This window comes from Varroa destructor, unplaced genomic scaffold (genome assembly GCF_002443255.2).
Source record: "Varroa destructor unplaced genomic scaffold, Vdes_3.0 BEIS01000003.1, whole genome shotgun sequence".
Classification (NCBI taxonomy): Eukaryota; Metazoa; Arthropoda; class Arachnida; order Mesostigmata; family Varroidae; genus Varroa; species Varroa destructor.
Genome location: NW_019211456.1, coordinates 36,535,861 through 36,563,451, shown reverse-complemented (window position 1 = coordinate 36,563,451; position 27,591 = coordinate 36,535,861). Strand labels below are relative to the sequence as shown.

General features: G+C 38.3%; 3 protein-coding genes and 1 non-coding gene across 8 annotated transcripts; 2 read left to right on the top strand and 2 right to left on the bottom strand.

Annotated features, from left to right (window-relative positions):
• Positions 1-2,085: 2,085 nt before the first annotated feature.
• LOC111246544 (putative RNA-binding protein EIF1AD) lies at positions 2,086-4,956 on the bottom strand. The gene is made up of 5 exons (XM_022796307.2): positions 4,237-4,956; positions 3,949-4,060; positions 3,561-3,669; positions 3,241-3,431; positions 2,086-2,635 (listed from the first exon to the last, which is right to left on the bottom strand). Exons 2-5 carry the CDS (start codon positions 4,033-4,035, stop codon positions 2,504-2,506), a joined length of 519 nt encoding a protein of 172 aa, XP_022652042.1. The 5' UTR covers positions 4,036-4,060; positions 4,237-4,956; the 3' UTR covers positions 2,086-2,503.
• A 1,895-nt stretch (positions 4,957-6,851) lies between these two features.
• TRNAN-GUU (transfer RNA asparagine (anticodon GUU)) lies at positions 6,852-6,925 on the bottom strand. The gene has a single exon. It is a non-coding gene; the product is annotated as a tRNA-Asn (tRNA).
• A 160-nt stretch (positions 6,926-7,085) lies between these two features.
• Positions 7,086-27,181, top strand: spel1 (DNA mismatch repair protein spel1). 5 transcript variants are annotated; one of them, XR_015322837.1, is made up of 18 exons: positions 7,088-7,307; positions 7,964-8,013; positions 16,920-16,955; positions 17,171-17,344; positions 17,564-17,809; positions 18,251-18,455; positions 18,834-19,121; positions 19,433-19,594; positions 19,884-20,011; positions 20,213-20,431; positions 20,841-21,005; positions 21,156-21,269; positions 21,473-21,643; positions 21,811-21,928; positions 22,315-22,456; positions 25,751-25,931; positions 26,310-26,457; positions 26,814-26,899. XR_015322837.1 is itself a non-coding variant. In XM_022796301.2 (18 exons), exons 1-18 carry the CDS (start codon positions 7,274-7,276, stop codon positions 26,973-26,975), a joined length of 2,712 nt encoding a protein of 903 aa, XP_022652036.1. In that variant the 5' UTR covers positions 7,090-7,273; the 3' UTR covers positions 26,976-27,181. The 5 variants fall into 5 exon arrangements, 4 of the variants coding, with proteins under 4 accessions (XP_022652040.1, XP_022652037.1, XP_022652039.1 ...); XM_022796301.2 differs by having other exon boundaries at positions 7,090-7,307; positions 26,341-26,457; positions 26,814-27,181; XM_022796302.2 differs by lacking the exon at positions 26,310-26,457 and having other exon boundaries at positions 26,814-27,181.
• LOC111246543 (integral membrane protein GPR180-like) lies at positions 8,494-13,011 on the top strand. The gene is made up of 2 exons (XM_022796306.2): positions 8,494-8,697; positions 10,016-13,011. The coding sequence occupies exon 2, from the start codon at positions 10,031-10,033 to the stop codon at positions 11,135-11,137; it is 1,107 nt and encodes a 368-aa protein (XP_022652041.1). The 5' UTR covers positions 8,494-8,697; positions 10,016-10,030; the 3' UTR covers positions 11,138-13,011.
• Positions 27,182-27,591: the final 410 nt, after the last annotated feature.

Here is a 27,591-nt window from a genome sequence, read left to right as displayed (position 1 = left end):
TCACGTGTAAACCCGTCAATTAGTGACAATTCGTAAACAAGGCCATCCGTGGATTAAGCTTTGCATCGAGCACCGCTTGGTGTCAGTTCAGCGTGTCAGTGGCATGAAGTTTCCTTTTTCTATTGTAGTGTGCCAATTACAAATTTACATAGATGAGCGCATAGTAAAATGTAGAAATCAAGACCTAGGTTGATAATCCAGATGAATTCATCTGTCAGTTTTTGCAGACGTACAGTATCAGAGCAGCTGACTCTATTGGATGGGCACCAGAGAGAATTAAGCGCAATGATATTTTGCTTTCTAGCTATTTCAAAATAGCTCTACTAGCTGAAAAGCTAAAAACGACCATATTTTGTTTGTGGAAAAAAAATTGAAACAAAATGTGTCACAGACGAATCAATCAAATGTATTATATATTTTTTGTTTGGTTTTATTAAGGTGTTAATACTATATAGGCATTTATCAAAGATGAGTTTAAATGTTATATATATAATTCAATCAATTAGATTACATAACTCAGTTTTATAATCGGCCTTAATATTTGTGCGTGTTTTTTTTTTGTACCTGTATTATGCATTCTACGGCAGGGACCATAAGGTATTTCAAGTCCTATTAAATTGTACGTTTCACTTTGGCCAGCAGTTTTCCCGTTATGCCGACGACAATAGTTTAGTACAGGTCTGTGAACCTCTGTAACTATTATATATAAACATTACAAAAATACCCAAGCGTCCACAAATTAATATAGTACTGCTATGCAGTTTTGCTTCATAAATGTGGTTTCCAACAGTTTAAACTTCGTCTCAGATCTGGATTATCTCAGTACATAAAGTCCACTTAAACTTCGTCTCAAATCTGGATCAACTCATGTGTCACAAACACGTTACCATTGTGTGTTTCAACAGTTAAATTGATCAAGAAAGAGGCCGCTGGGAAGGAGAAAGCAACCAACGTTACAACGAAACCTAAAAATATTTGACACAATCCTGTCGTTAATAAATGTTTTTTTTGATGTCCCTGGCTTTGGTTAACATTTTCCTGAAAAAAAGAGGGTTAGAGCAGAACCTACTGTCACGTGATATCACCCATTAAGCTGTCCAAAAAGTAGTGATGATTTTTTGTTTGTTGCTTCTCTTTTCTAATTCTCAATCAGAACGTTTCATCGAACTCGAAGTCTTGTCGAGTGGGTTGACAATTTTATTAAGCGTAGCAAGCCACATTCTGCTAGTACGATACACTGCTACCTGTCTACGTCACACCAATTCGAAATTCGGCGATTCTATCAACGTCTTATTATCCATTTGTATAAAATGTGAACGATATAGTGCGCCGTAGTAGATATGTTGAGCTTTCTAATCGAAAAACATGAATGTGAAAATAATAGGATTCTATAAATAACTCATAGATTGTATTATTATTATAGAATTACTATCGCTACTGTAAAATTGTGAATACTAGGATCTAATTGCATCAATGACATGCTTTTTACTCATTACAATACAAACAGTTATGTAGGACTTCGACGTTTTCATAGGTGATATGTAAGTTAATTTTTTCCTTTACTTACCATGATCTGTTTGCAGATATCAATCACAAATGATCGAACTTATAAAACCTGCCTTTTGTACTATATAAATCACAAAGCTATTACAATTTTCGGCTATACTGCATGGTCCATAATTAAATTACGGGTTCCGAACGACCTCCGAATTGCGTAAGAAGATTGACAGAAATAATTAGTTACGCTGAGGCCTTATCTGGATTTGGATCATTGGAGGGAGTGGGCGTTTGTCTCCGTACCTGGCTGAACCGGCAATTTTACCGTTTTTTTCTAAAGTCAACAAAATTCGCTACAATGTACTTTCATTATAATTAAATCTCATATTTTTTGAGGAAATAGGATTGTACATCCAGTTGAAAGATCGACTAGATATGTGCAACTATAGAATATACACGAGGTAAACAAAGATACCTAACTAAACAGCGCTATGAATTAATATATATATATATATATACCTTAATTCCTTTCTACACTACTTCAACTACACATTCGTCGAACCTAGTCAAAGTAACACACGATCGCTATTAGAGTTGTGAATTATTCTTTATTTTTAAAGTCACAAACCATAATTTCGGAGTAGCATACATAGATACAACATCAGTCGACTAGTGATCTCAACGGTGGCGTCATCTGGGCATCGATTGCAGCAGCAAGAAAAGCGTTGCAACAGTTGAGCAATTAACTATCGCCTGATATCATCTGTATTGATACCATTATTATTGTCATTACTGACATTATCATAACATTGTCATTTTAGATAAACTAAAATTATCTGCTATCATCGTGAAGCATTAAAGATTTGTTCCGCCAAATCCGCAACAAAAATATGATGGCACAAAAATATATCTAAAAGGATTTGTTTTCAACATATTAAGATGGAACCCGGATTTAACATGAAATGCTTTTGCACTTCACTCAATCGGGTTTCCATGCGTTTGGCTATTATTCTTCATCGGAACAAACTGAATTTTTCTCAAACCCATTACTAACATCCTCATCGCTACTTTCGTCTTCATTGTTGTCCTCATCGTCGTCTTCATCCGAAGTTTTTTCATCAGATTCCTCGTAAGACACCTGTAAGAATAAAAGAGTATGATAAGCTAATAGCTTAAAATACCATTTTATTGCGTAGTAGTAGAAAATACGTTTGACAATGTGATGAGGAATGTAATGGTGTGAAAATATAATTTGTAAAGGAAAATGTGGAACAATTCGAAGAGCTACGCTTATGAAGTCATCAAACTTTTGTAACAGTAACTCCGCTTTACCATGTATTCGAAGGTAAATGTCGGCTTAAATTGTATTTTTCTTTATAATTAGTGGCATTAGGAATATATATGGATGAACATACTAATATATGTATATATAATATGGTTTATTCCGGTCACAGATGTGTATAAAATCAGTACTTAGTCCCTGTGATACTTAAGTCTTTAATTTTGCTGTCTTGGGTCATATATTAAAAAAAAAAAGAAGCTCATATTCGCCTGTAAAATCGAGAGTGGATAACAAACAAAGAACAAAAGATACAATACTGTTCTTATATTATATAGAGCTAACAATATTTGACTAAACCAGTATCTAGAATGGCCAGTCTTCAATTCATAACATATATTATTTATGTCGTTACATATAAATAACGTATGTATAGCTACAATAATATTAGCTATTTTCTTCACCTGGACACGATTGCAGTTTACGAAGAGATCATTATCGTCATCGCCCCCTCCGTCAACCGGTTTTTCGAGGAATCCTTCAGGCCACTTGCCTTCTTCTTTGATAAATTTTATCTGTTCCTTGTACAAGATAATTATGATTTCGGCCTTGACCTTGTCCCCTTCGGCGATCGGTTCAACAATAACAAAATCTCCTAAGACAATATAAACATATCGTGTTTGATATGAGATTTATAGTCACCGTGGTTCCAAAGCTAGGCGAATTTTTCGAGCACAGAAAATGCCTGAGTAAATATGTCTGTATTAATAGAATCCATCCTTACCTCTTTTGACCCACACATTGCGCCTGAATTTTGTTGGCATCGATGCGAGGAACATTTCCCCGTGTTCGTCAACTACCTCGTGAAGATTGTTGCCACGACCACCCAGAACCTGGACGACAATGATTACTTTGTGCTATTATCTATGTATTGATAATAGGCGATTGGTACATTGATTACAGTTTGCACCTGACATATAAAGCTTTTTAAGCGCAGTAAATTTATTTCGCCTCCTTCAGCGTTAATGAATAATATTTAACATACTTGGCAATAACAATCAAATGTATATACAAGTATATCCTAACGTTACATGATACAAGTTGCCATTTCTGCAAACAGACACGAGAGCTGTTGGTAACAGCTGTTCTATTTAAAGTTCACCGTGACTTACCTTAACAATGCTTTGCGGAGGCTCGGGTAGAGCGAACTCTTCGAGTACTTCACGATACACGTGCTTCACTTTCGTCGCTCTCGACATCTCTATCTGATCCTCACAATGAAGGCTTGTTTATCGGGCCAATGAAAATATTTGTATCACTTGTAATAAGTTTTCAAATCAAATTGCTCAGCTAAACGGCAGGTTTTGCCTCTTGCTTTCCTTCAAAATGTGATAAATTTTGCCATTTAATTATTACGAACCAATACAGTTGATTGGTAAATACCAATAAAACTAAGTTACCGTTTTCTTCTATACAATGTGTACACTTGTCTTCCTGCTGGTACCAGTTTGGGAACCGCGCTGAAGTTTCTACACAGGCTTTGTACAGTTGTGGTGTACGCGCTCGCCGACAAATCGGCTGCGCCTAACAAGCCATAATTGTCAAAAGGGATCAAAGTTAGTTCGACAAAATGACTGAATTGAAGATCGAGTTCACAGCGGAAACAGCGGACATGGGCATAACAACGGCGATTCCGCACATAAGTATGCCGGGGCTATCGAACCTTCAACGAAGTCTTCAGCGTGTTCGACGCTGTTACGAGCGGTCTCAATATGCTATATCACTTATAACGTGGACTTTTCAAATGATTCGCGTTTTGAAATACTGACAATTGATAACGTTGTAGTGCACTTGACGATGAACTGCGACCCGATCTACCTGTGTAGCGGTGCGCAAGCTCAATATGTTTCAGGCGCTTGGCGGTTCACAGATAAGAGCGAAAACGCTATGGCCAGTATTTGATCACACAATGAACTCGATTATTTCAGTAGCGATTGTTCTAGCACGTGTTTTCAACGTGGTTTTGGTAGCTGCTTGGTGAAATCTTTCGACAGACTCTTTTGCTTTAGCACAGATCACAATTTCGATGCGACTGATTTCGTACGTGAATAAAATTTATTCAACCAAGCAGTTCGTCACGGATGTACCTGGATATCACTCGTTGTAAGCAATCAACGTATGGAACAAAATATCCTTTAAAGTGGTTTCGGGCTACCGAAGGTTCGTGGAGAGGGCAACTGCCCCTGAGAGTGAGCGCGGAAAAATTTGAAACTTTGCGTTCGTAAGAGTATTCAGTTAGACAATTAAAACTAAAGCTTAAGGTATGGTGCTAACTAACAGATTTAGCTTTATCCCAGCAAGCTAATCATTGTTAATTGTTGAGCTGCTTCGGGAGTCGTTCGGCTTTTTTAACGCCAAACGAGAGTTTTGAACTTTCATAAGATCATGGAAGAAGGTAAACATGACAGTAAGAATTTGGTAGGTGAAATTTGTCTTAGAGGAATCCTTAGTTAATTACCTGAGATGTTCATTAATTCCAAAGGTTAATGTCTAATGAAAACTTCAGGGACCAAGGATATATACGAATTTCAATAGTAGTGAAATGGTATTAATATAAGATTTAATTAAGGTTAACTACTTAGCTATTGATTTAACTAATAACTTCTTCATACGTAATAAAATCGCACATAAAGACACCAATGGCAGAGTCTGAACAGAAATTATTTCACTTTTTCTAGTTTAAACGGAGTCAATTGAGATGATTTCTAATGTATGTGTTACGTTCTCTTTCAAGGTTAGTAACAGTTCATTGTTTTGTATGTAAAATTCTGAAAAAAGAGGAACACGCTGACTATACGGCAAAGATGCAACTAAAAAGATCGTATGCGCGAAGTTAAAAATTGACATTGCTACAGTCACTTTTTATGTATTTTTTCATCTTGACTATATACTGTGTCTTACCTGATTTTTTACTCCTTGACCTTTCGTTTTTAAGAGGGAGAAAGCTCGATCTTTATACAAGTAAACACAGCCTGGATTGAGGCGATCTTTAAGTACGAGGCAGACTGTTCCGGAACGACTGTGGATAGAAATACCCTCGACTCACTGAACTTCTGGATCTAGGAGTAAGCATATGATCTTACCTTAATACATGCGCATGGGTTGAAGCTACTGATATATTACTTCAGCAGTTCTTTCAGTTAGTTCCTGAATTCCAACGATGTAATTTTAATCACTCATTTGTTTCCGATGGTTTCCTAGTTTTGTATTAAAGATTGTTTATTCAGAAAGACTTTAAAAGGAAACAGAATAATTATGGATTTCTGAGAACTGAGATGTACATTGAAATAAAATGTTATATAAGGTGGTTTTAACAGTTGCACGTTTCGACCCGCAAAGTGTTGCTTGACAGGATGCATCTCCATTATTATACATATTATTAAATTGTTAATTTTATTTTGCTTGAGTGGATGCTATTATTTAATTTTCCCCACAAAAATAGTATCTTGGCCTCTCGACTTAGCACTAAAAGCAATTCAGTAAGCAAATAACTTCTAGTTGTTGAGAATTTGACGTTTTAAAGAATCATGCATAGAAAACTTCACAGATCTTCGTAGTCATTATATATTAAATGAACTGCATTTTTGTTCTTGGCCATCTCCTGTTTTTTTACTTTTATTGATTCAGGGCGTTCGCTAAACTTATTCAAACGTGTAGGCAGCGTGATGCAGCTCAACGCACAAAAGTCCAGATTCAAAGTCGGGTCAATAAGTGTAACGAGTGTAACACTCGCCCGGTGATAAAGAGTTTAGAGGAAACAGAGATTGCGAGAATTGCGAGAACCACTACGTATCTTGCTCTTGTTTTGATGTGATATTTAAGGCAATGTACTTTTAATTCAAAGTTGAATGAAGTCAATATTCCCTTTTAATATTTTTAAGGTAGTTTGAATAATACTGTATGCGTATGGTCTATTAATTACCTCTAGAGTTCTTAAATTAGACGATTTGGATGGGTTGTGTGTTTGTAACGTAAAATAATTTAATAAATATTAAGTCCATCAGTAAAACTTCGACGCCCCCGGGTGGGCTCGAACCACCAACCTTTCGGTTAACAGCCGAACGCGCTAGCCGATTGCGCCACGGAGGCGATGGTGGCTAGCTGACACAATGCAGATCTCATTCATTCATAGCGTGTCTATCTGTCTGTAAATCACGGGCACATTTAAACTCTGTAATCTACAAGACCAGGGGGCACACATAACCATGCGGAATGCTTGCCGTTCCAAGCAAAGATCATCCATGCGGCCAAATGGTACCACGTCCAAAAGAGTATCGCCGGCGCCAAAACCTCAATGAAATGACTTTAGGTTAGAGTCTAGGCCGTTCCAAACTTTGAGATTTAGTTAAGGATATAAAATGGTGAAAGTATGGTGATTATTGTGCTGGAGAAGAACGAAACTGCATTGAACTATAGATAGCAAAAAAGTTGTTAAAAATGGTTGACGTACCCCAACACGCGACATTGCAAGGTAAGAAAGATTTTTGTGAACGTATAAGCAAAGCCTGCAGTTATATACTCAGTACGGTATCCTCATATAATAAACGTTATTGTGACCGTATTCACTCATTGAAACTGCAGACCACGCTCTATTATGCTCCAATATGCTTAGTGCACGATTAATTTGTTTTACTCGTACACGAAATTCATGGCTTTAGCTTCTCCTAGAAACTTTCCTCGCAGAGTAACGAAATTCTCATAAATCAAGGCTTCGAAGAGACTGTAGATAGTGTGTTCCAAGTAAGTGCTAGGTTGAACTGATCAGAGACGTATGTAATTTATATAATTTGTCCATTTTATGTAAAAAATAATGAAAATACGCTCATTTGAGCCAAGCTTAACGAACTTTTTGTGTAAGACACAGTGTCTAAACATAGCAACCATGAGACGATAATGAACAAATTTTTCAACCTATCTGTAGGGCGAAATAGGTAAATAGTTATTGTATGACTAAAGTAATGTGTACCAGATAAAGGCAATGTTTATGTCAAGTTCATTGCAGTTTCCTTGCGAATGTAATGATTTCTGAAATACTGCAATTTCTATGATCATTTCAATTGCTGTAGCACGCTATTTAGTTCTTTAATCCGAAGTCCTAATAAGAACTCCATGTTGGCTTACTTTCAGATGTGGCACGTGACACGAACTTCATCAAATTTTATGGAAATCTTCCCTCGGTAGGTACTAGTCGTGAATCTCTCCCTTTATAGACTTCTACAATCCAGATTGATTTTTTAAAAAACTCTTTTGAACAAAGAGCTAAACTGTCTTATGCTATTTTTCTAGAACAGTTCTACTTTGAGAATCCTTTGTTTTAAAGAAAATAATAATAAAGCAAAGCCTTAGAGCAAAAATATATGTCAGTGTATAAATAAATAATCTTTGTGATTATTCTGCATGAACCTGCTTGTTCTACGTTTTCTGCTCTTTTGTTAGTGTACCACGTGGTTCTCAAAGCTTATCATTATACTAAGCAACAACTTGATGTTAGTGTCGCTGTTATATGAACTCAAATAAAATTGTATCACTATCGTACGCTTAGCAGCATCTTTTGACGTGGTGCTTCTCACTCAAATGTTAATTGAAACTACAATGTAACGGGTGTGCGCACGCTAGTTTCCAAGTTCCTGCGCCCATGCGACCGTGGTACTATTTGGTACCACACCCGTAATGTCATGGTGTCTCCCCTTTTCCAGGAAAGGAGGGTGCTATGACTATGTTACCTCAACTGGGCAGAAGCAAGTTAGCAAGTATTTGAGATCAATGAGCGTCCGTCTGTCTGATCAGTCTTTGTTTTCAAGTAGTAGTTGTCCGTGGCGACTGGAAATGGGTGGTCGTCGCCGTGTGAATCAATCGAACTAGTGAGTTGGTATTGTTGAGTTTTGTCGTTCTTGGAAATGCTCATTAGCTGTAGAACGAGTTTTTCTTAACAGCAAGTTTTTAACAGCTACATTTGCCTCCTCTGCGCGATTGCTGAACACGAGTCGTTGGTTATTTGAGAAACAACGCTGAGCGTTTTTTTGCTATGTCTAACGGAACTCTTGCTTGCTCCTTTGCTGGTTCGATATGGTTCACTCTATAGTGTCCAATAGGCGCTCACAGAAGCACTGCTGCCCTTTTACAACCGCTCAACGTAAGCTGAGTGCCCCCTTGCATTTTATTGATACCTTGATGCAGTAGGGGCGGTAGCAACTGGTTGACCGCCATCGCGAATGGCGGGCGTAGCGTAGTAGTGAGTGATCAGTAGTTCGGTGAGCGCGAAATTGTTTACAACGCCGCGCGACGGGTTGATGGTAGGCAGTTTGTGTCTTCGATTAACTTTGTAATCTTGTTAGCCGATGACTCCGTTGCGTGCGCTTAGCCGTGTATCCATCCGCTCCTATGATATTTATGTGATGCTGACGCTTTGATATGGCAGTAAACGTGTCGTGACCGTGAGTGCCAGTTTGTAAGGTCGGCACTGTTATAGTGATTGATGAAAAAAGAAAAAGATTTGTTTAACCATCACCATGTGGATTGGATCCTTGCTCGTGCTAAACGCCGAGTTCCCATTTTGGGTGTGAGAAGGCGGCTACTATGAGTGGCAAAGTTTACGGACAGCTGGTACTATATTATCTCAAAAGAAGAAAATAAGTCTGTCAGCAACATCTGCTACTGTGGACCCAGCTGCCTACCGCAACAATGAAAAGACAAAAATTATGCCAGCTGCTGCCTCACCAGCTACAGCTGGCAGTATCGCTGCTGCTGCTAGGAACCAACATCTGTTCCACTGAAGCGCTTCACTTGCGCGGTCGGTTTGAATCTCATGATTTTTTTAAACTGTTGGCCAAGTTCGGTTTCGAAAAAACGGATAACCATGATCATGTCAATACGCTAGGATATATCTATGGTAATGTGACTAGTCCAAGCAGAGGACGGTATGCTAGGGCCGCTATTTTGGAATCGTCTATTTCTTCATCCAGTGGACGAACTACTGTTGCTGTTAGTACAAGTACCGCAGGTATTGGTACAGCGAAAACAAAGGGCGAAAGCCAATGGCAAAAGCAAATAATTAAAGAAAATTTGCCAGCAGCTGCTACAATTGTCAACGGCACGACGGCAACCGTTCCTAGAGCCACATTGGTTGTTGTTGAACGAGAGCATTTTCTTACACTGTGGGGCAATCGGACACTATTTCAGGATGCGTGTACAGCAATGTTTAGCCGGTTGCAGAAGGACGCCTTTGATCGGCGCTGTAATCCAAACGGTACCCAGGACTTCCTCAGGACTTTGCCCTGTCCCGAAGGCCGGCTATGTGAAGACGAAGATACACCGTCACGTGTCCTAAAACGCAGTCAGTTCACGTATACGGTTCGCGATATGCACACACCACGCTTTTGGTACGTTACGTTGGTGGCGTGCTATCGCGATCTAAAAAATTGCACTTGGAGGAGTTCTGCTGACGATGATTTAACTCTGGACTACGATATCCACCTTGTTAATGGACACCCACATGAATCGACCGCATTCGACGACGAATTCTCGTTCGAAGAACAGGGCTCACTTCAACGTACTATTATATTTTTCAGTCTTTACTTTTTCCTGTTAGCACTACATATCCGTGTTCAGGTCAACAAGGAGCGACACCCGTTAACGCGTATACTCTTTATGGCAGTACTGCTACAATTTGTATCGCATTTAGCAACGCTCTTGCACATCATCCTGTTTGCTTCGAACGGTGAAGGTCTACCGACACTTCGAGTGGTTGGAGAGATTGCCTATATATTTGCGCAGTCGTTCTTCGTCGTCCTAATTTTAGTTATAAGTCGTGGTTACGCGATCACACGCTCGGAAGTGTCTGGAAAACGTCTGCTTGTTTTCTTGTGGCTAACATATATTGTAGCTCATATCATCTTGTATGTGTGGGTGAACACGGAGATTGATCCGATCAAGGAAATTGACGAGTTTGAAACCTACCCTGGAGGTCTGGTCCTGGCCGTACGTATGGCATTGATGCTATTTATGTTACGAGAACTTCAATCCACGATGCACTTTGAGAACAATGGACGTAAACTACGCTTCTATCTGCATTTAGCAGCCGGTCTTCTATGCTGGTTTATCTATCTTCCGATCTTAGCCATAATCGCCTCGCAGGTCTCATCCTTATGGAAACAGAACCTCATTCATGGCATTGTGTCCTGCGCAGACTTCCTTGCCTACGCAGTCGTAACGCACGTACTGTGGCCTGCTGAAAGTCACGACTATCTTCAACTCCAAGCAGTCTTTGAAGATTACGAAGATTATTGTAGATTCGGAAAATGAACCAACGGCATTTCCCGTGCAGCTACTTCCAAGACGCCATATAGAATGATAAAAAACGATAAAACATTTTGCTCGTTCCTCGAATGCGGCATCGTGTCATTCTATACGCTCAATAGGTTTTCCGACAATTAGGGCAATATATTAGTTACTATCGACAGCCGATAGCAGGGTCTAGGAAGTTCACAAAATATTCAGCTTTCAAGAGACAATCGTAATTGGATATACATTTTGCACAAATAATGATATGTATGGATGAATTACTACGAAAATGCTTCCAATGACTAATACTAGAAAACTAGATAAAATACTAGTGGTAACTAGTGGGTTTTGAGTACGATCCACTCTGACGAAAGCCGTTGTAATCTGAATTTCTTTGAAAATCCGTTTAAAGAACTGACATCCACAAATATTCATATATGTATATGGGCGCCTAGAAATAAACAGAATCAGTTCCCTGGACTGGATGAGTTCCATTAACTTACAACTGAATCAGCGTAATTTATATTTGGTTTAAGTTGATCAACGTGCCATTATAATACTTTCAAAAGACCTCTGAATCTGTTAGATGTACACTTAGTACAAATGGTACTTAGTACACAGAATATGTGAATGCACGAATCAGAAATAGACAAATTTGAAAGATGCCGACGGACAATTTTTTATGTTGTGAGTCTTTTGAAGGACTCAAAATAGAGACCGTTAGGCTTGTAAATATAAAAACAATATTTTATACCTGGCTATGTACGAGCACTACAGGCAGTCGTTTGTTAACGGCATTGTATATATATGTGACATACGTTTTGTTAGATGGATTACAAGATTTCCTTCAAAGCTTAAAAATTTGAATTTAATGAATCTTGTGAGGGTAAAATATGACGATAACAGCGGCAAGATAATACAACAGTGCATATTAGATATACGGAAAGATTTTGAAGCGATGCCATAACCAACTGTGATTGCCCTATATTGGAACAGACTCGGATATATATCAATATGGAATGCGTTCAGTAACAAAGACAGTAACACAAATCGAGGAATGATTAAATCATTGAGGCTATTCAGAGCTAGAATGGCTTTTTCTTCTCTGATCTATGTATATATATAGGAATGAGGCAAGCCATGTGTAAAAATAAGGGTTTAAAGGTGTTGCAGTCTCTTTTAACGTTGCATGTTATATAGATTACACAATTTAAATTTATGAATTATGACTTTAACAAAATTTTCACCCTGCCACAGCGCAACTGCCTAGAAGTTAAATGCCTGATAAATGATGTAAGTTTAGATAACAAGAGATTAGTGATTCGAAAACATCCAGTGTTTTAAATTAGATTGAGAGACAAAAAAAAGTACACTTTTGCCTTAACGAGGCACATCGATTAAGCTTTACAGCAGTTTCCTCTGTGCAATCACCATAGAGGCTTCTGATTTATGCCTAGCAACTTTCTATAAGCATTACTAAAACGGCAGGATACTCAATGTAAAAAAAAGTGTGAAATGGAAAAAAAGAGAGACATCGATAAGTTAGATATCTTCTTAGTCGTTTTGTATAAATTGTAATCTTGGATATTTAAAAATGGACGATACAATATAGTCAAATTACAAATTACACTTGGCCGATTTGATGAGAGGCATATATGTAATACATTGACAATTAATGAGCTATAGTTGTGATAGATCGGATCTACATCTGTAGGTGAGCAATGAGGAATATAGACCGAACGAAGCCATACGTGACTGATCCGAGGTCGTACGGCAATTACAATCAGTAGAAAAAACATCATAAGTTCTAGTTGTCAGAAACAATGAAAAGGCATGAAGTAATAGGATCAACTCGATAATAAAAACAAGTTGGATGATCGATTAACGTAATGAAACTTCGTGTCGTACGTCTAATTAGAATTACTTTTGTTCTTTAAATAAAATATATTAACTTTGCGTGCGAATTCACGATAGCGTAGGTGATTATCCGCATCAAAAACGTCGCTTATTTTGAATCTTCAGAGACTCCGGTGAAGATTTTTAAGTACTGATTGATGCTGGGAATTGTAGAGGGAATTAATATTTTTTCATAACCTATTGTTTAACACAATTATTATTATTCTGATTGAAAGCTGTGCTGAATCAATATATGCGAAAGGGCTGGGACACCTATTAAGGATCCTTAGCCTATCTCGAAACTATCTACAATTCTCAGAGCATTGATTTTGTTAGCTGTCGAGCATCTTGCTTATCTATACCGTTACAAGTGCTTCAAAATTAATGGAAATATAATTTTCTTTTTTTAATAAAACATGTGATTATAAAATGTTTTTAGAGAATCAGGTATACAAATGGCTGCTTAAATTTTGCTTTGTGGTACTTCCCTATTTAACTGTTGTTAACTATTATATTTCCTATTTTAAATCATCATATAAACAACATCATATATCTCAGAAAATTTACTGAATTTTAATATAAACAGTCGTACTATCTGAGTTCACTTCTATTTTACTATCCAAATATAGTTATTCACTCGATTCTAAGGAGACGAATTGTGTTGCGTGTATTTTGCGCGAACAAACGCAAATTGGCACAATCGTTTCAGCTGATTCTGAATAATTAAAAACATGGTTTCAATGAAAGGGTCCAACTACTGTCTCCTTTTCCCTTTATTTTGAAGTTTTTGTCATAAATCCGAGTATAATATAAGTTAGCCAAAGCTAAGCAAAGGTTTGTACTACTTCCCTGTTCTGGAAATTCCTCAAACATGCTTTCATATTAGCACAAACGCCTTGTTTTAATTTAAAAAAAAAGCCGATCTTAGAAAAACGATATTTAAAAGAAATCCTTTACCCACTTAAAGGATTATAATTATTTAGCGCTATTTATTGTCTTTCTCCTATTAAAACTTTATGTAATTATTATCATTGGTATCCAACAGGGATAGCCTGGGAATGTCTTATATACGGAATTTTTTTTTCTAGTTGCCAGCAATCCTCTGTATCACAAAGATACGGGCGGGAGGAGGGATGGACATCTGCCGCTGAAGATCACCTACTCCTGATGTGCCTACTTTGAATACCACTAATTTCGCCTTTTGTTATGACGTTAGAATCGATTTTGTGCTCCTGACGTAATACACTCGAACTAGAATTTTGTTTGGTCATGTGCCATCGAACGAATTCCACCAGTAATTTATCCTTTCTTATCTTATTTTTTCCATTGTGCTATACAGAAATAAACAAGGTGCCAATAGATAGTATTGGTTTTGTCGATGAGTATGCGATCTGCTGTTTGTTGCTGTGATGAAGGAAAATTATGAAGACACCCTTGCTTTTTTGATTCTTATAAAATCACTTTATTCAACTGATTTGTGGTAATTATAGATGTGATTGGTCGCGTTAACTGAAACAGTTGAATATGCATAGTTTATAAAAGTATTTACAATTTCCCTGTTTTTGAATTAACGTTTTAACTAAGAGATACGTCTGAAGTCACCTTCAGTTACGATAAGCACCGCTCGTACATTCACTGCTTTGTTATGCGGAATTTAACTAGATACAACTACCCACATTTTTGGGTTGTAAAGTTAATCGCTTCAACTTTTACCCAAAAATATTGTAATACATTTGTTCTAGGCTCGTAAAATGTAGCTTCTTCAGAGCTGACTTCTTTAAAACATTCTTGCCGATAAATTTCTAGTATGCGAAAACTAAAAAAAGGAAAAGAGATATTTTAAACGTTAGTATGAATGTTTTCGTGATTATTACTTGATCGAGATGAATAGTTTCCAACAGGGACCATGTTTATAGAAGGAAAATCGGTTTTATTTAATTTATTTTTAATTTTTATTTAAGCCACATGTGCCACCGATAACCTTCTGCGGTGTAAAAACATTTCGCCGTATGGCTACACATTTTTGCTTGAAACACAAGTGTCTGGAAGGTGTAAATGTTAGTCAATAGTTAGGGCTTCTGTTGCGTCTTTGGTGCTTCTGGGTAGGATTATACGAGTTTCAACATGCTTCAGTACCCTAACTTCTCGACCAATTGCATCAAAGCAATTCTTTATTTGGTGATAACGCAGCGATCGATGCATACTGTCATTTACAATTCAATTCTTATTTGATAGGCAACTTGATAAGTTTGTTAACACACTTTCTTTCAAAGAGAGAACATAACGCCCTAGACTCAACTTGTCGACAAATACTTGACAGTTTGGTTGACTTAAATCTGCATTTATCCACCAGATCATATGTCATCGTGACAAATAATATAACGTACTCTATTTTTATATTATGCTTATCTAGAGAACGGTGCTACTTGAAACAGCTTAGCCACATTTACATGATGTTATTTGAGTTTACTTTGTAGTCCTTTTTTGCTTGTGCTGTTATTCTTTGATGTTAAATTGAAGGGGTTGTGCAGTCGGGTTCACAACCCAATACAGTGGTCAAGACAACTGAGAACTAGTGAAACGCTGCTCTTTACTAAGAGCTCGTAAACAATCGCGCTGTTACAGTAACTCATAGTGAAATACCAGCTATAGACCAAAATTTATCCAGTGCTATAGAAATGACTGTCAACTTGAAATCTGAATGCAGGCGAATAGCTCCCAACCTTCAATCAGTGAAACCTTACGAGGACCATGCACCAATTTGTCCACTTAAAATAATCCCGCAAAGTTGCCAGTATGCAATACAACCTGTTAGGTTCAATCTCTACTGTAGTCACTTGCAAATATCCAGAAGATCGAATCAGCTTCGCTAGAAGAAATATTGTGAAAGAGCTACTCTTATACACGATCTATATTAAAACTATTCGTTCTGAATTGAACAAACGTGTCTCTGTCAATAGAACAATATGTAATTTCAGTGGTGTACAAACATGAATAGTTTGTACTATAAGTTTTTCTTTTATTCATTTTGTAATTTATCCGGTTACGCTAAAAATACTAGCTAAACTATGGAGATTGTTTTCTAGACATTTTGTTTTTCTAGACGCTCAGAATTTTAAATATCAGGGCATTCTTCGGTGATGAACTGTCCTGAACCACTTAGCATCAACGCGAACTCTTGAGCCTTTGTTATTCAATGAGCCACTTCAAATAGCCACTTTTGGTGACTGTCTTCAAAATAGTTCGGCAATCAATCTTCCTTGATAAATATGAGGACGATGATTTGCCGGGCAGAAAAGGCATAACCTGAACGTTGGCTCGTAGTTACGTATCGTCTGTTGTTAGTCGCTTCACCGCCTACACTAAACATCGCAGAGGCATCCACAATTAAAAAACATGTAGCAACGATGCGCTTTTACGCATTACACCATAGAATTGAACGACGAATGGAAACAATAGACAACAAATGAATGCTATTAGTTTGCAGGGAACTGCTCTTTTGGCATAAATCATCTACGTCATGTCGGATAAACCTTCAGATCACACAAACACCTACAGAAATGACATTTCGCAAATGTGTTAAATCAAGGAGCGGCGTAACTCAGGTTTGAGCGCCTTATCACAATAAACATGAACAAGCAAACATGCAAACTACGAAAAATTGCTTCTCCACTAGGTTATTATATGGGAGAACTATTGCTATGGTTACTGCTCCATTTCTTCGGTTCGTTAGATTAACTCCAGATAGGTTCAGCAAAACCCACTTCGGTTAGGCTCCGAATAGGGGCAGGTCCTTGATGCTACACCGAGGAGGTGATTCCGAATTTGCTCACACAGCAAAAGTAACCGAGGGCATAAAAAATATGTATCCAAATATTTAAATATTGCGTTCGATTCATACTTTCAGAAACCGGCGACAACGATTCGGTTGTTTCAACGCAAGGTAAGAAATAGTAATACAATACTTAAGTTAGGTTATTCAGAAAAACACCAAACGCGACTCGATTTTTCCTTAGACATTACATCATCATGAAAAAAGTGGCTTCATAGAGTAACACAATAAGGAAATTAAAGTGTGGCTAGTTTTATTATTTTAACGAATTTATAATAACTGAATTATTATTACTATTATAATTACTAACGCCGTTGTCTTGACAGAACTATTACACCGTGCACGACGATGATGCATCGTTGGCTTCTGCCCAACTGCTGAAAGTATCTATTGTGCAAATACAAGGGATTCCATCGGCTTGGATCAGCCAAAAAAATTACGAGAAATTCCTTCGATTCCTGTTACTGGCTAAAGCCTATCGAGTTGAAGTCTATTCGCTGGTTAGTTTAATGGATATCATTCTGCATTCAAAAATTTTTATCTAATGTATCCTGTATGAATACTACATATGGCAATTCGCGGACGATTTCAGCTTTATTTCGAAGGCACGTATATTTATCATCAACATGGGCCCGGTGCGTAGAGAGAACAATATGGGTCAGGGTTTCCTGCGGTTTCGTTCTAAAATCTGCTTTTCCCTCTTCTAATAAATGGAATAGGATGCTGCTAGCGGCTCATGGCAAGTTTCGTTAAACGCCTCCCCCGGGAATCTCGTGGAAGTTGAAGATGTGCTATTTTCGTGTGATTCAAATGAAGATGTCAATACACATTGCAGCGGCATTGCTGCTCTTCACGTCACAAATAGAGGACAACAAGTCGTGGTCGGACTGGCCTATTGCGAGCCCATTCTTCAGAGCCTTCGCGTGGCACAGCTGATCGATGACATGACTCTGACAAAACTTCAGGTAATGCGACGTTCATTAAATATGAATAAAAAAAAAACAATTTTTTAGCTCCATATGAAATGCCGTGAATCTGTATTATGATGCGCAGCATGTCCCGCGATTCCTGTAAATATCTCAACAAGTATCTAGGAGCAATCAACATCAGACCTATTGTTCTAATAAAACTATTAGATAATAACTACGAGCTCATTCTAGTATGTGTAACAAATATAACTTTTTTTGATGATAACGATTGATTCCTTCTTTTTTAAAGAAATTCATAATAAGGGCAACCACTGATCCCTATATCAGTAATTTTTACACCGCGTCTTCAAGATTGCAACGTATCTACAAAGTCTAGTCATTTTGAATCCGTTTAAATAATCCTCGATTTCTCGAGTTGAATAATTACTTATTGAAGTATTGATATATTTTTTCATATGTGGTTGTTGTGGTGATTAGGTGTTACTCGTCCAGATTAGTCCGAAAGAGATGTTAATACCGACCAAAACTGAGTCATTTCCTAGGGTGACCCAGTTGCTTAAGCGCAATAACATAGCTTATCATGAGCTGGGTCACGAGCACTTCAATGACAAAAATCTGGAACAAGATATCGAAAAAATCTACAAGTTCGCAAGGAAGCAAGCTAAAAACATCAGAATCTTGCGTGAGTACTTAAACAACTCAAAAGTCACTAAGGGTTGATGCCTTATTAGTAAAGGCTAGCTAGCCTACATTCTTAAGAACGTTTTCCACTAATTGAGTCATTGTTGTGACAGTCTTTAATCCTCGAAGTCTTGTGATTGTCATAGAATCTGATACAAATCCCCTGTATGGAAGAAATTGCAAAATACTATGTGTTTGGCAAAGTGGCTTATACCCGAATGTGATCTAGAAAATCCTCCATTAAAACGGCCTTGTTTTATCTTTCCGTTTTTTTCGTACAACAGGGTCTACTCTCAATAAAAAGCGGTGCGGTGTTCTCATTGTGAGCTTTTCACACTCGATATTGACTGCTTTGTGATACGTGTCTTGTATTTTACAGCGGAGCTGAAGGTGGAACCTGCAAGACGGCCTTTAGCAGCTCTTTTGAATTATCTGAATTTGGCGTCGACACCTACCTCATTCGGCCAATTCACTATACATGAACTACGACCTGATCAGATCATGCGTATCGATTCAGCAGCTGTAGAAGCCCTCAATCTGCTTCCGGTTGGTGACATGGCAAAGCAGGACACGATATATGGCCTTCTCTGTGAGGCTCGTACTCCGGGCGGTCAGAGAACGCTTGCCGAATGGATGAAACAGCCACTGCTCGATAAGGCCAAAATTGGTGGGTTTAATACATATGTAGAAAATAACTTGTGCATATTACTACAAAAAAAAGCAAAGCATGTACGCAGTATAGTATTTCCTTCATAATAAAGGATGAACCGAACAGGCAAGCGTACACTTTATCAAAATGTTGCTGGCTTTTCTCGCAGTCTACCTATGAATTGAAGACATTGAGTCTACAAGTGAGTAAGTGAGCAATGAAGTAGTTAAACTTACAAATAGAAAGTTGTAGCGTCGTGGATATATTGCGTTTAATACGATTCAGTGGGGGACAGTCTACGGATTATACGTCTTTCTATAAACCTCTAGAGGAAAGGCTCGATATGGTCGAATGCTTCGTCCGGGATAATAGCATTCGATCTACCTTGCATGGCGACCTGCTTCGAAGGTTCCCTGATCTCAGTTATATGGCAAAACGGCTCCACATGAAAAAAATTCGTCTCGCGGATCTCTATAAGCTCTACACAATCGGTAAGTGATTCTCGATTGCGAACAAACAATTTTGTCTATCTAGAACTAAAAAGTGTCTTCATTGAAAAGAAAAAAGACAACTTCGTTTTTTTCGGTATTGAGCCTGTTAAAACCGAGTTTAGAAGATCTTGCCAGATATTTCTGTGGTACGATCCTTCTATTTTGAATTTTTATCCTACCTCAAGCTTCCAGTGTGTCTTAGAATATGCAAGAAACCCGTTTATTAGATGAAAGCCTGTGAAAACACCTTCTGTGACCTATATATACGTGAATCGGTTCTGGTTTCAAGTTCGCTCAGTACCACGCGTAGTCGAAGCACTCGGGGAGACAAACTGCGGCAGTCTTGAGGATGCCGTCGTCAAGAGGCTGAAGGTGTCTGTTGAAGATTTCGAAAAATTTATCGAAATGATAGAACAGGTACAAATATATACCATACATATATGTGCGTTAAAGCATGAATTAGTACTAGGCTTGTTTTTTCTTACATAATAGCAAGCGTGAACTTCTCTTCGAGTATAGAAAATATTTTTATGTGCCAGCTGCATGAACACTGGCAACCGTAAATTTATAGTTGGGCGTCACGTCAATTCTGATGAATTGCTATTGCCATTTAATTAGGTCATTGATGTGGAAAGGGCCGAGGCTAAACGCGAATACCTGGTTCAACCCTCATTCGACGAAGCTCTACAGGAGCTCCACGAGCAAATCGTTGGCTGTGAGGAGAGGTTACAGGAGCTGTGGGATACAGTCGCTTGCGAAATGCGCGTTGAGAAAGGACGCGTCCTCAAGCTGGATCAGGGTCTGGATGGCGGCTTCGTGTTCCGCGTAACCAATAAGGTCAGACTCAGTCTGCGAATTGAAGATAAAGCCTCTTTCTTCAGAACAAAGAGACTGTGTTATCGTAGGCATTGTATGTACCGTGTTGTTGGGAGTGTTCATGGTGCACGAAAAATTGACCTTTGAACTATACTAACTTCGGTATACCAATTCGTTGGATGACATTCTGTTATTACGCATATGCCGAAATTAAGTGACTCAAGTTAGACTTGCGAATTGTTTTTCTAAATACGGGAACAGTTTATGAGGAACAAGACCTAATCCGCTGTTTCGCTATGGTTGACATCTACGATCCCGCATCACTAATAGCCAACCGTAACGCTAATAATGTACTCGACAATTGCTGTAGAAAACATAGTGCAGCCAAATTACTCGTGGCTTAAACATGCTTTATCACTTTGATCTGCAGGAGGAAAAGAGAATCCGAGATAATCAATCGTTTGATATTATCGACGTAAAAAAGCAGGGAATCTCGTTTGTGAATCGTCAGCTACGGGAGCTGAATGGGGATTACATTCGGTTAAAGAATGACTATCGTGTCATGCAGCAAACTCTTGTTGGAGACATAATTGATGTAAGATGTAAACTGGATTAGTTCTACATTTAGCTTCAATTACATAACATAGATTATTACAGATATTGATATTATTATATAGCATAGTGTCTTGTTAAATCTAGTCAGTCTACTCTGTACTGACCCAGTTGAAATGTGGTTTTGATACAGGTATCAGCTGGTTACGCTGAGCCGTTGTACCATTTGGCAGAAGTCATTAATCAGCTCGACGCCGTTGTTGGTCTTTCTGTGGCCGCCGTCAATGGAAATTTTGTCCGCCCCAATGTAAGTAAACACGAAACGATTGAAGTTTTCCCACAGGACACGACTACAATTGGCGGACTCTGGCTTCACGTCCGAAGATCTTGTCCGGTTAAGCTGCGTAGCCACGCCCATCGGAACTTTTGTGCTTGATCATTACTGACTTACAGGGGTACAGAAAGTAGCCTCACTCACCTCTTCATTTTGCCTTCGATCAATCATTATAGATCCTAGAGTCGGAAGGCAAGGAACTGATCCTTAAAGGAGTCCGTCATCCACTAGTTGAGCGAAAACGAGGCAGTTTTGTGGCCAATGACGTGCACTTCGAACGTCAGAATAAGCACTTTCACGTTTTGACTGGACCAAATATGGGTGGAAAATCGACCTATATGCGATCGGTAGGTGATCAGCTAAAAGGGACATTTTAAAAGTGAACTTACTTTTGAGCAGATTTAGCTTATTGGTTGTATATGGGATAATGAATAAAACCACGTGTACTAGGAAAAAAACTATGATGTAACCTATCGCTGTTGCTATTCACGGCGGATTGCTTCTTTTGAGGTAGATTGCCGTCTGCGTTGTAATGGCTCAAATGGGTTCCTTCGTGCCGTGTAATGAGGCGACAATAGCTATTCGAGATGCAGTGCTAACACGAGTTGGCGCCGGGGATGCTATCGTCCGCGGTAAGTAATTACTATACAAACCCAATACTAGCAATAAAATAAATAAAATATAATAGCAATAAAATAGCGCTTACGCATAAGTCACAAAATGACGTAGATCAAGTAGATAAAACCGTAGTTGGTTCCATCATAACTTTTAGATTTAGACATATTCGCTATACCTCTACAATACGAATCGAGATAAAGAAAAAGAAAAAAAAGAGCCGCCAGCTAGGCGATTAATGAATTCGCTTGGTCCTTTTTTAGTGCAAACACAAAGCCAATGTCGCCTTCTGGTTAGCGATAAAAAGACTGCACACCTTCGTTGATGACTTTACGTCCATGCGGAGTTGACTGAAATATTGCGTTCTATACAAGGATCTTCACTTGGCTAACTGGCGTTGCAGGTGTTTCTACGTTTTTGGCGGAAATGCTCGAAATAGCATTCATTCTTCGTACAGTCACTAACGCATCACTAGTACTTATTGACGAGCTCGGCCGAGGAACGTCTACATATGATGGACTTGGGATCGCGTGGGCTATTGCTTCGTACGTACCGAATATTTGAAATTACTTAGGTCTTTCCTATGTCTTACTTACTTGTGTCCAGGCCACCACTGGTAATCTGAAAATTCGCCGATTTAAAATAGATTCTAAAAGCTTTTACAATCGTTCGTGCTTCGAAAATTCGCTAAGATCTTCAAGTTTTACTACAGACACAGCAAGTTAATTATTCGTGTAAGAATTAAGCTAAATATACTTGTTCTCAGCAGTTTTTAAGGCGATAATAATGGAACAATACGGAAAAAAAATACGCTAAGCTGTTATCGCTCTCCTGAATGTCGTAATGCTAAAAAAAAAAAACTGAATAAGTGGGCTGGTGATCACAGTGAAACTAACGTAGCATTGTACACTAATATTCATTCAACTTACAATGTATTTGTAACTATACCTTCGATACTGATTATATATACATTTACTACGAGCTTTCTAGAAGCGCGATATCGAAATAACTAAATATCCTTCTAATTTAAGTATTCATATGTGATTGATATGCTTCGAATGAGTAAAAACAAATAAAGCGATGCGGATGACCAGATACCAAATAGTTCGTCAGAATATGTGTTGAAATTGTTTGTCTGGCCCAACCTATATACTTGACGTCAGTAAACTGAATAGCGGTGTTCCCACCTCGCAATAATATACATAGTATGAATCTATAAAGTAGTATTTCACAGGTCACATTCATATTGCGTGCTGTTTACTGTCCAATCGATCAGGACGCAAATGCCCATATGGCGTGACCACCCACCTCGATGGGTTACGTAATGTTTGAAGGCATCGTAGTTGCTCTCTAAAGTTGTATTATGTAGAAAAAAAAAACAAATGGATTTGAATCATTTGGTTTGTTGCCTGGTTGATAAAAAAAAAAACAAAGGAACCAGGTCCTGCGGGTAGTGTAAGTTGGAACATGTAGACCACTATTGGTGCGTTGGTGAGATCAGCGTACTGCTATTTTTTTTAATATATATTTTTTTATTTACGTTTATATTTACACTACATTCCAGCTTTCTATGGGTGGCTTGTATTGACTCGGTCAACGTAATCGCCGAAACGATCACAGATTGCGAGAGAATACAAGTTCGGGACATTGTTGAACGCGCGCATTTCTGAAAGCGCCATCAACGGCTCACCATGGCCCGCTTTAGGGCTAGTTAATAAATCTTTGTTAGCTCCCTACGAAGTGCTAGCTTGTCGTTTCGCGTCTCCCTTCGAGAATTCATCCATTGCTAGATTTTCTGTCGCACTTTTTGCTAATGCTACCATACCGTCGTGACGCCGACGCCTCTGATGTCGATCCTCTTTCGCACTTTCACTCTTTTTCAGTTTAGAGTTTCTCTTCTATCACATTATCTCTAGGTGTCCTTGAGCATGCCTTGCTGTGTGAATTTTCTTCAGTACTGCCTTCCGCGTACTGTCTTCCTCGATCTGTCGCCCATTCTGGTTCCTGTGAAAGTCTTCTTTACCAAACCGTTTCTTACCACCACTATCACTTCGGCTGGCGGAATGGCTTCTTCGCCTTTTCGCTCGTCGATGGCGAAGCGGCACTGTTCATTGCCGGGGTCACCTGTTTCTGCTGTTACTCGAATCCTTTTCAGATCTCATTGAGGTTGTACTGCGTCTGTAATACCGAAAATCGTCAGGGTGTCTAGTAACGGTGCTTTTTGTAGCATGAAGTATAATTTTCTGTCTGCCTGTCGCTCCTACGTAACTATTTTTTTTCTCGTGGCTAAGTTGTCTTGACCTTGGTGACTACGATACATTACCGTCATCATTTTACAATCTTTACTCGAAAATCTTTCTCTCCGGCCGTTATCACGTAATTCATAGTTATATCTAGTGGGTTTCGCAAAAAATAGGCTAATAATCATCTATTTGCTTCATGGATTCGGAGCTATGGGAATATTTTATGCATTCACGATGCGTATTGCCCCCCCCCCATATGTAATGTAGATCATTAGATGAAATAATTCCTTTTCAAATGAACATTTTAACACCCCGGAGTATTTAAAAATGTCATTTATACCCTTGTCGTTTGGGTAGTGAGTTCTCATCCCACTTAATCTCTCGCTGCGGTGGTCGCTTCGTATACTGTGAAGGGTGTTTTGCATAACAATGGCGTTTAGCCGTGATTAAAGCTCTCCAGCTGCTCGCGCCGATTACCTAGGCACGCTTCGTGAGTTTCGCTGTGTCTTTCATAATCTCATCAAGTGCCGTTTGTTCCAGCCGTTCTTTAGTGATCTTGGCCATGTTTGTTTACAAGCCGCATATGAACGTCAGTGTAATCTAAATTAAATGCTTCGACAACAGGCGCCTACAGGCATCAATTCACTCGCTCGATTTTCAGACTTGGCAATTGGCTGAGTTCCTATATTTACAATATGAACGTTGCATGAAAGGGGGGAATTCTACCAAACGAAGTGTAGTTTCGGCCTACTGAGTATTACCACTGCGCTTGCGGATCCCTGATTTCTCATCTGACTGCCGTTTTAGTGCCCCTCTTACTCTAAACAGATTAGTTTCTTTGCCCATAATGCAAATTTCGATGTAATAAAAGCTCGAATTACCTTTCCTTAGTGTTACCACTATGCCATTATCAAGAAACGTGACAAGCGCGGGATGCGTTTAGTATTATGACTCTTATTGTATCATATAGAACAGAACAATAGATTTAGTAGCGACTCGTCAAATTAAATGTTGTTACCAATGGTACCCAAAGCGCGAAGCTTTATTTTTTCAGGATAGTAATTAGCTTTTTCTTTATTTAATCGTATCTGACGTGTAGTAGAACAAGGCTCGAACCTGAATATATTGATTGAGACAGTTACTAGTTAACCTATGTAATTGATTGGATCAAAACAATCTAGTTGAGGAAATGGTCAGCCAGTATTTTCGGATTTCTTCCGTTGTCATTTTTTGCTTAACCAAGGTGTCTAATGCCCAGAATAATTTTGTTTCAACTTACTCACAACTTCCATTGTGACTCCACGATAAAAACCACGTTTACATTTGTGATAATTACACAAACAAACTTAGAATAAAAGTAAAACTTAGAATTAAGTTTTAGTTTTGAGCTAAATTTCTGTAACGTGCCTGGTCGAGTTCGCGTAGAATCTGAATCAATGGCTGCCCGTTTTAAGCCCTTTATTCTATGTTTCAGTTTCTGAAAATGCCACAGACAAATAGCTTAAAGGGTGTGTTATTTAGTTGTCACTCAACTGTTGGCATGCGTAAGCTACTAGCTGTAACATATGAAGGGCTGGTTTTTGTATAATTTTACAGAAATCTAGCCCAGAGCGGTTGCATGTCAATTTTTGCCACACATTTCCATGAGCTCACGGCTTTAGAGTCCAGAGTTCAGGGCGTGGTGAATGCCCACGTGAGTGTGCATGTTGAAGACCAGGCACTTACCCTTCTATACAAGGTGGCTCCTGGACCGTGCCATCAGAGCTTTGGCATTGAGGTAATACGATCATGTTCTTTAACAATTTGTATATTAAATAGAAATATAATGAAGTATACAAACTGATCCTCTCCTATTTTGAGGGTTTCAAGAGTTTGGCTGGTTGCAATGATAACAATAGATTTTTTCCCAATTCTTGTAGGAAACATTAAATTACTACGCTAGTTGTCCTTAATGTAAACTACAAGCTAACTAGTCAATACATACTCCTCCAAGAAGGAACTTGCTTTTCAAGCGCAATCAGCTTTGAAGCTCACTTTGATTTACACATGAATTTCCGAATTTAATTTTGCAAAAAAAGGCAGCTTCTCTTATCCGCATCTTGAATCTGTATTCAACACTATTTATGTTCAATATAGTCAATAAAATGTAGTTCAGGCAATATTTATGTCCCTTACAAACCTCAAAGGTTGCTGAACTGGCTGAACTTCCGGATGACATAATTTCAATGGCAAAGGCGAAACTGGCTCAATTTAGTTCGATGGACCACATTGTCGAATTGGCTAAACAGGATCAATTAACTAAGGTAACTTGCAGTAATCAACTAGTTAAATTTCTATAGGCATTCGCAAAAAAAATTCACCAGTACAAATAATTTTCCCCTTCGAATATAAAGTTATATTTTTTGAAAGGCTTTAACTTAAAAACAAACTTTTTTGTTTTTGGGCAAGAGGTGTTTAAATTTAAATCGCGATGATGTGCGAAAGCAGTATTATTGGTAGCTGACGGTTAGTGCGGGAACTTGTTGAAAATATCAAATACTAAGTGAGCTAACTAGAGATAATCTTTTTTATAAATAAAAAAAAAATAAATAAATACTAGTTTTTAGGTACACATAACGTTTTTTTCAACACTGTACTTCACTGTGTTTTGGATTTGTAGGACTGTGAAGAGCTGATGAAGGAATTCTGCAAAGAATGTGACGCCATTATGGAAGACAAATCATTGGACTACGACCAGAAACTTAAGCGGATCATTGAGCAAAAAGAAGAGCTGAAAAAGCATGCCAATCCTATCTTAAAAACCATTATTGGATCATATTAATGTTACTAGTGCAAACTAGTGGTACTGCGGTGTGACAACATCACTGTAAAAAATACATTTTTTTTTTATTAAATCCTATAGCTACACACGAATCCTATAGGTACACACGAACCAAATATTATATGTAGCCGTTTACGCTCGATAATTTTTCAGATTTAGGCATTGCTTAAATAATTGTATAATATATTTTTTAGCGACACTTGGAATCGACGCCTTTTCTATTAGCTGATTTAGCACAAGCTATAGCTTATGTTAAGCCTAGAGATACCGACTATATATTGAGTTATATCTCTAGCCTAAACGACTAGAGGGAAAATAGTTCATATAAGACCGTGCGAAAAACGGAAAATCGAGACGTCTGCATGCTATTGCTGAACAAATCTAAAATTATTCTGTTATAAATTACCACATTCTTCAGTAAAATGCCTTTTTCGAAGTAATGGTGTGCCAGGACCATCTACCGCTTTCATGTGCTTTTCTTTCTGTGCATGACTGATGTTAGTGTGGGCTTTTGGGGGAAAAAGTGTGGGAAATTTGAGGCTTTGCGCAATATTATAGTAGCTAACAAAAATATGATATATATATCCTGGTAATTGTCTAGGCACAAGCATGAAAG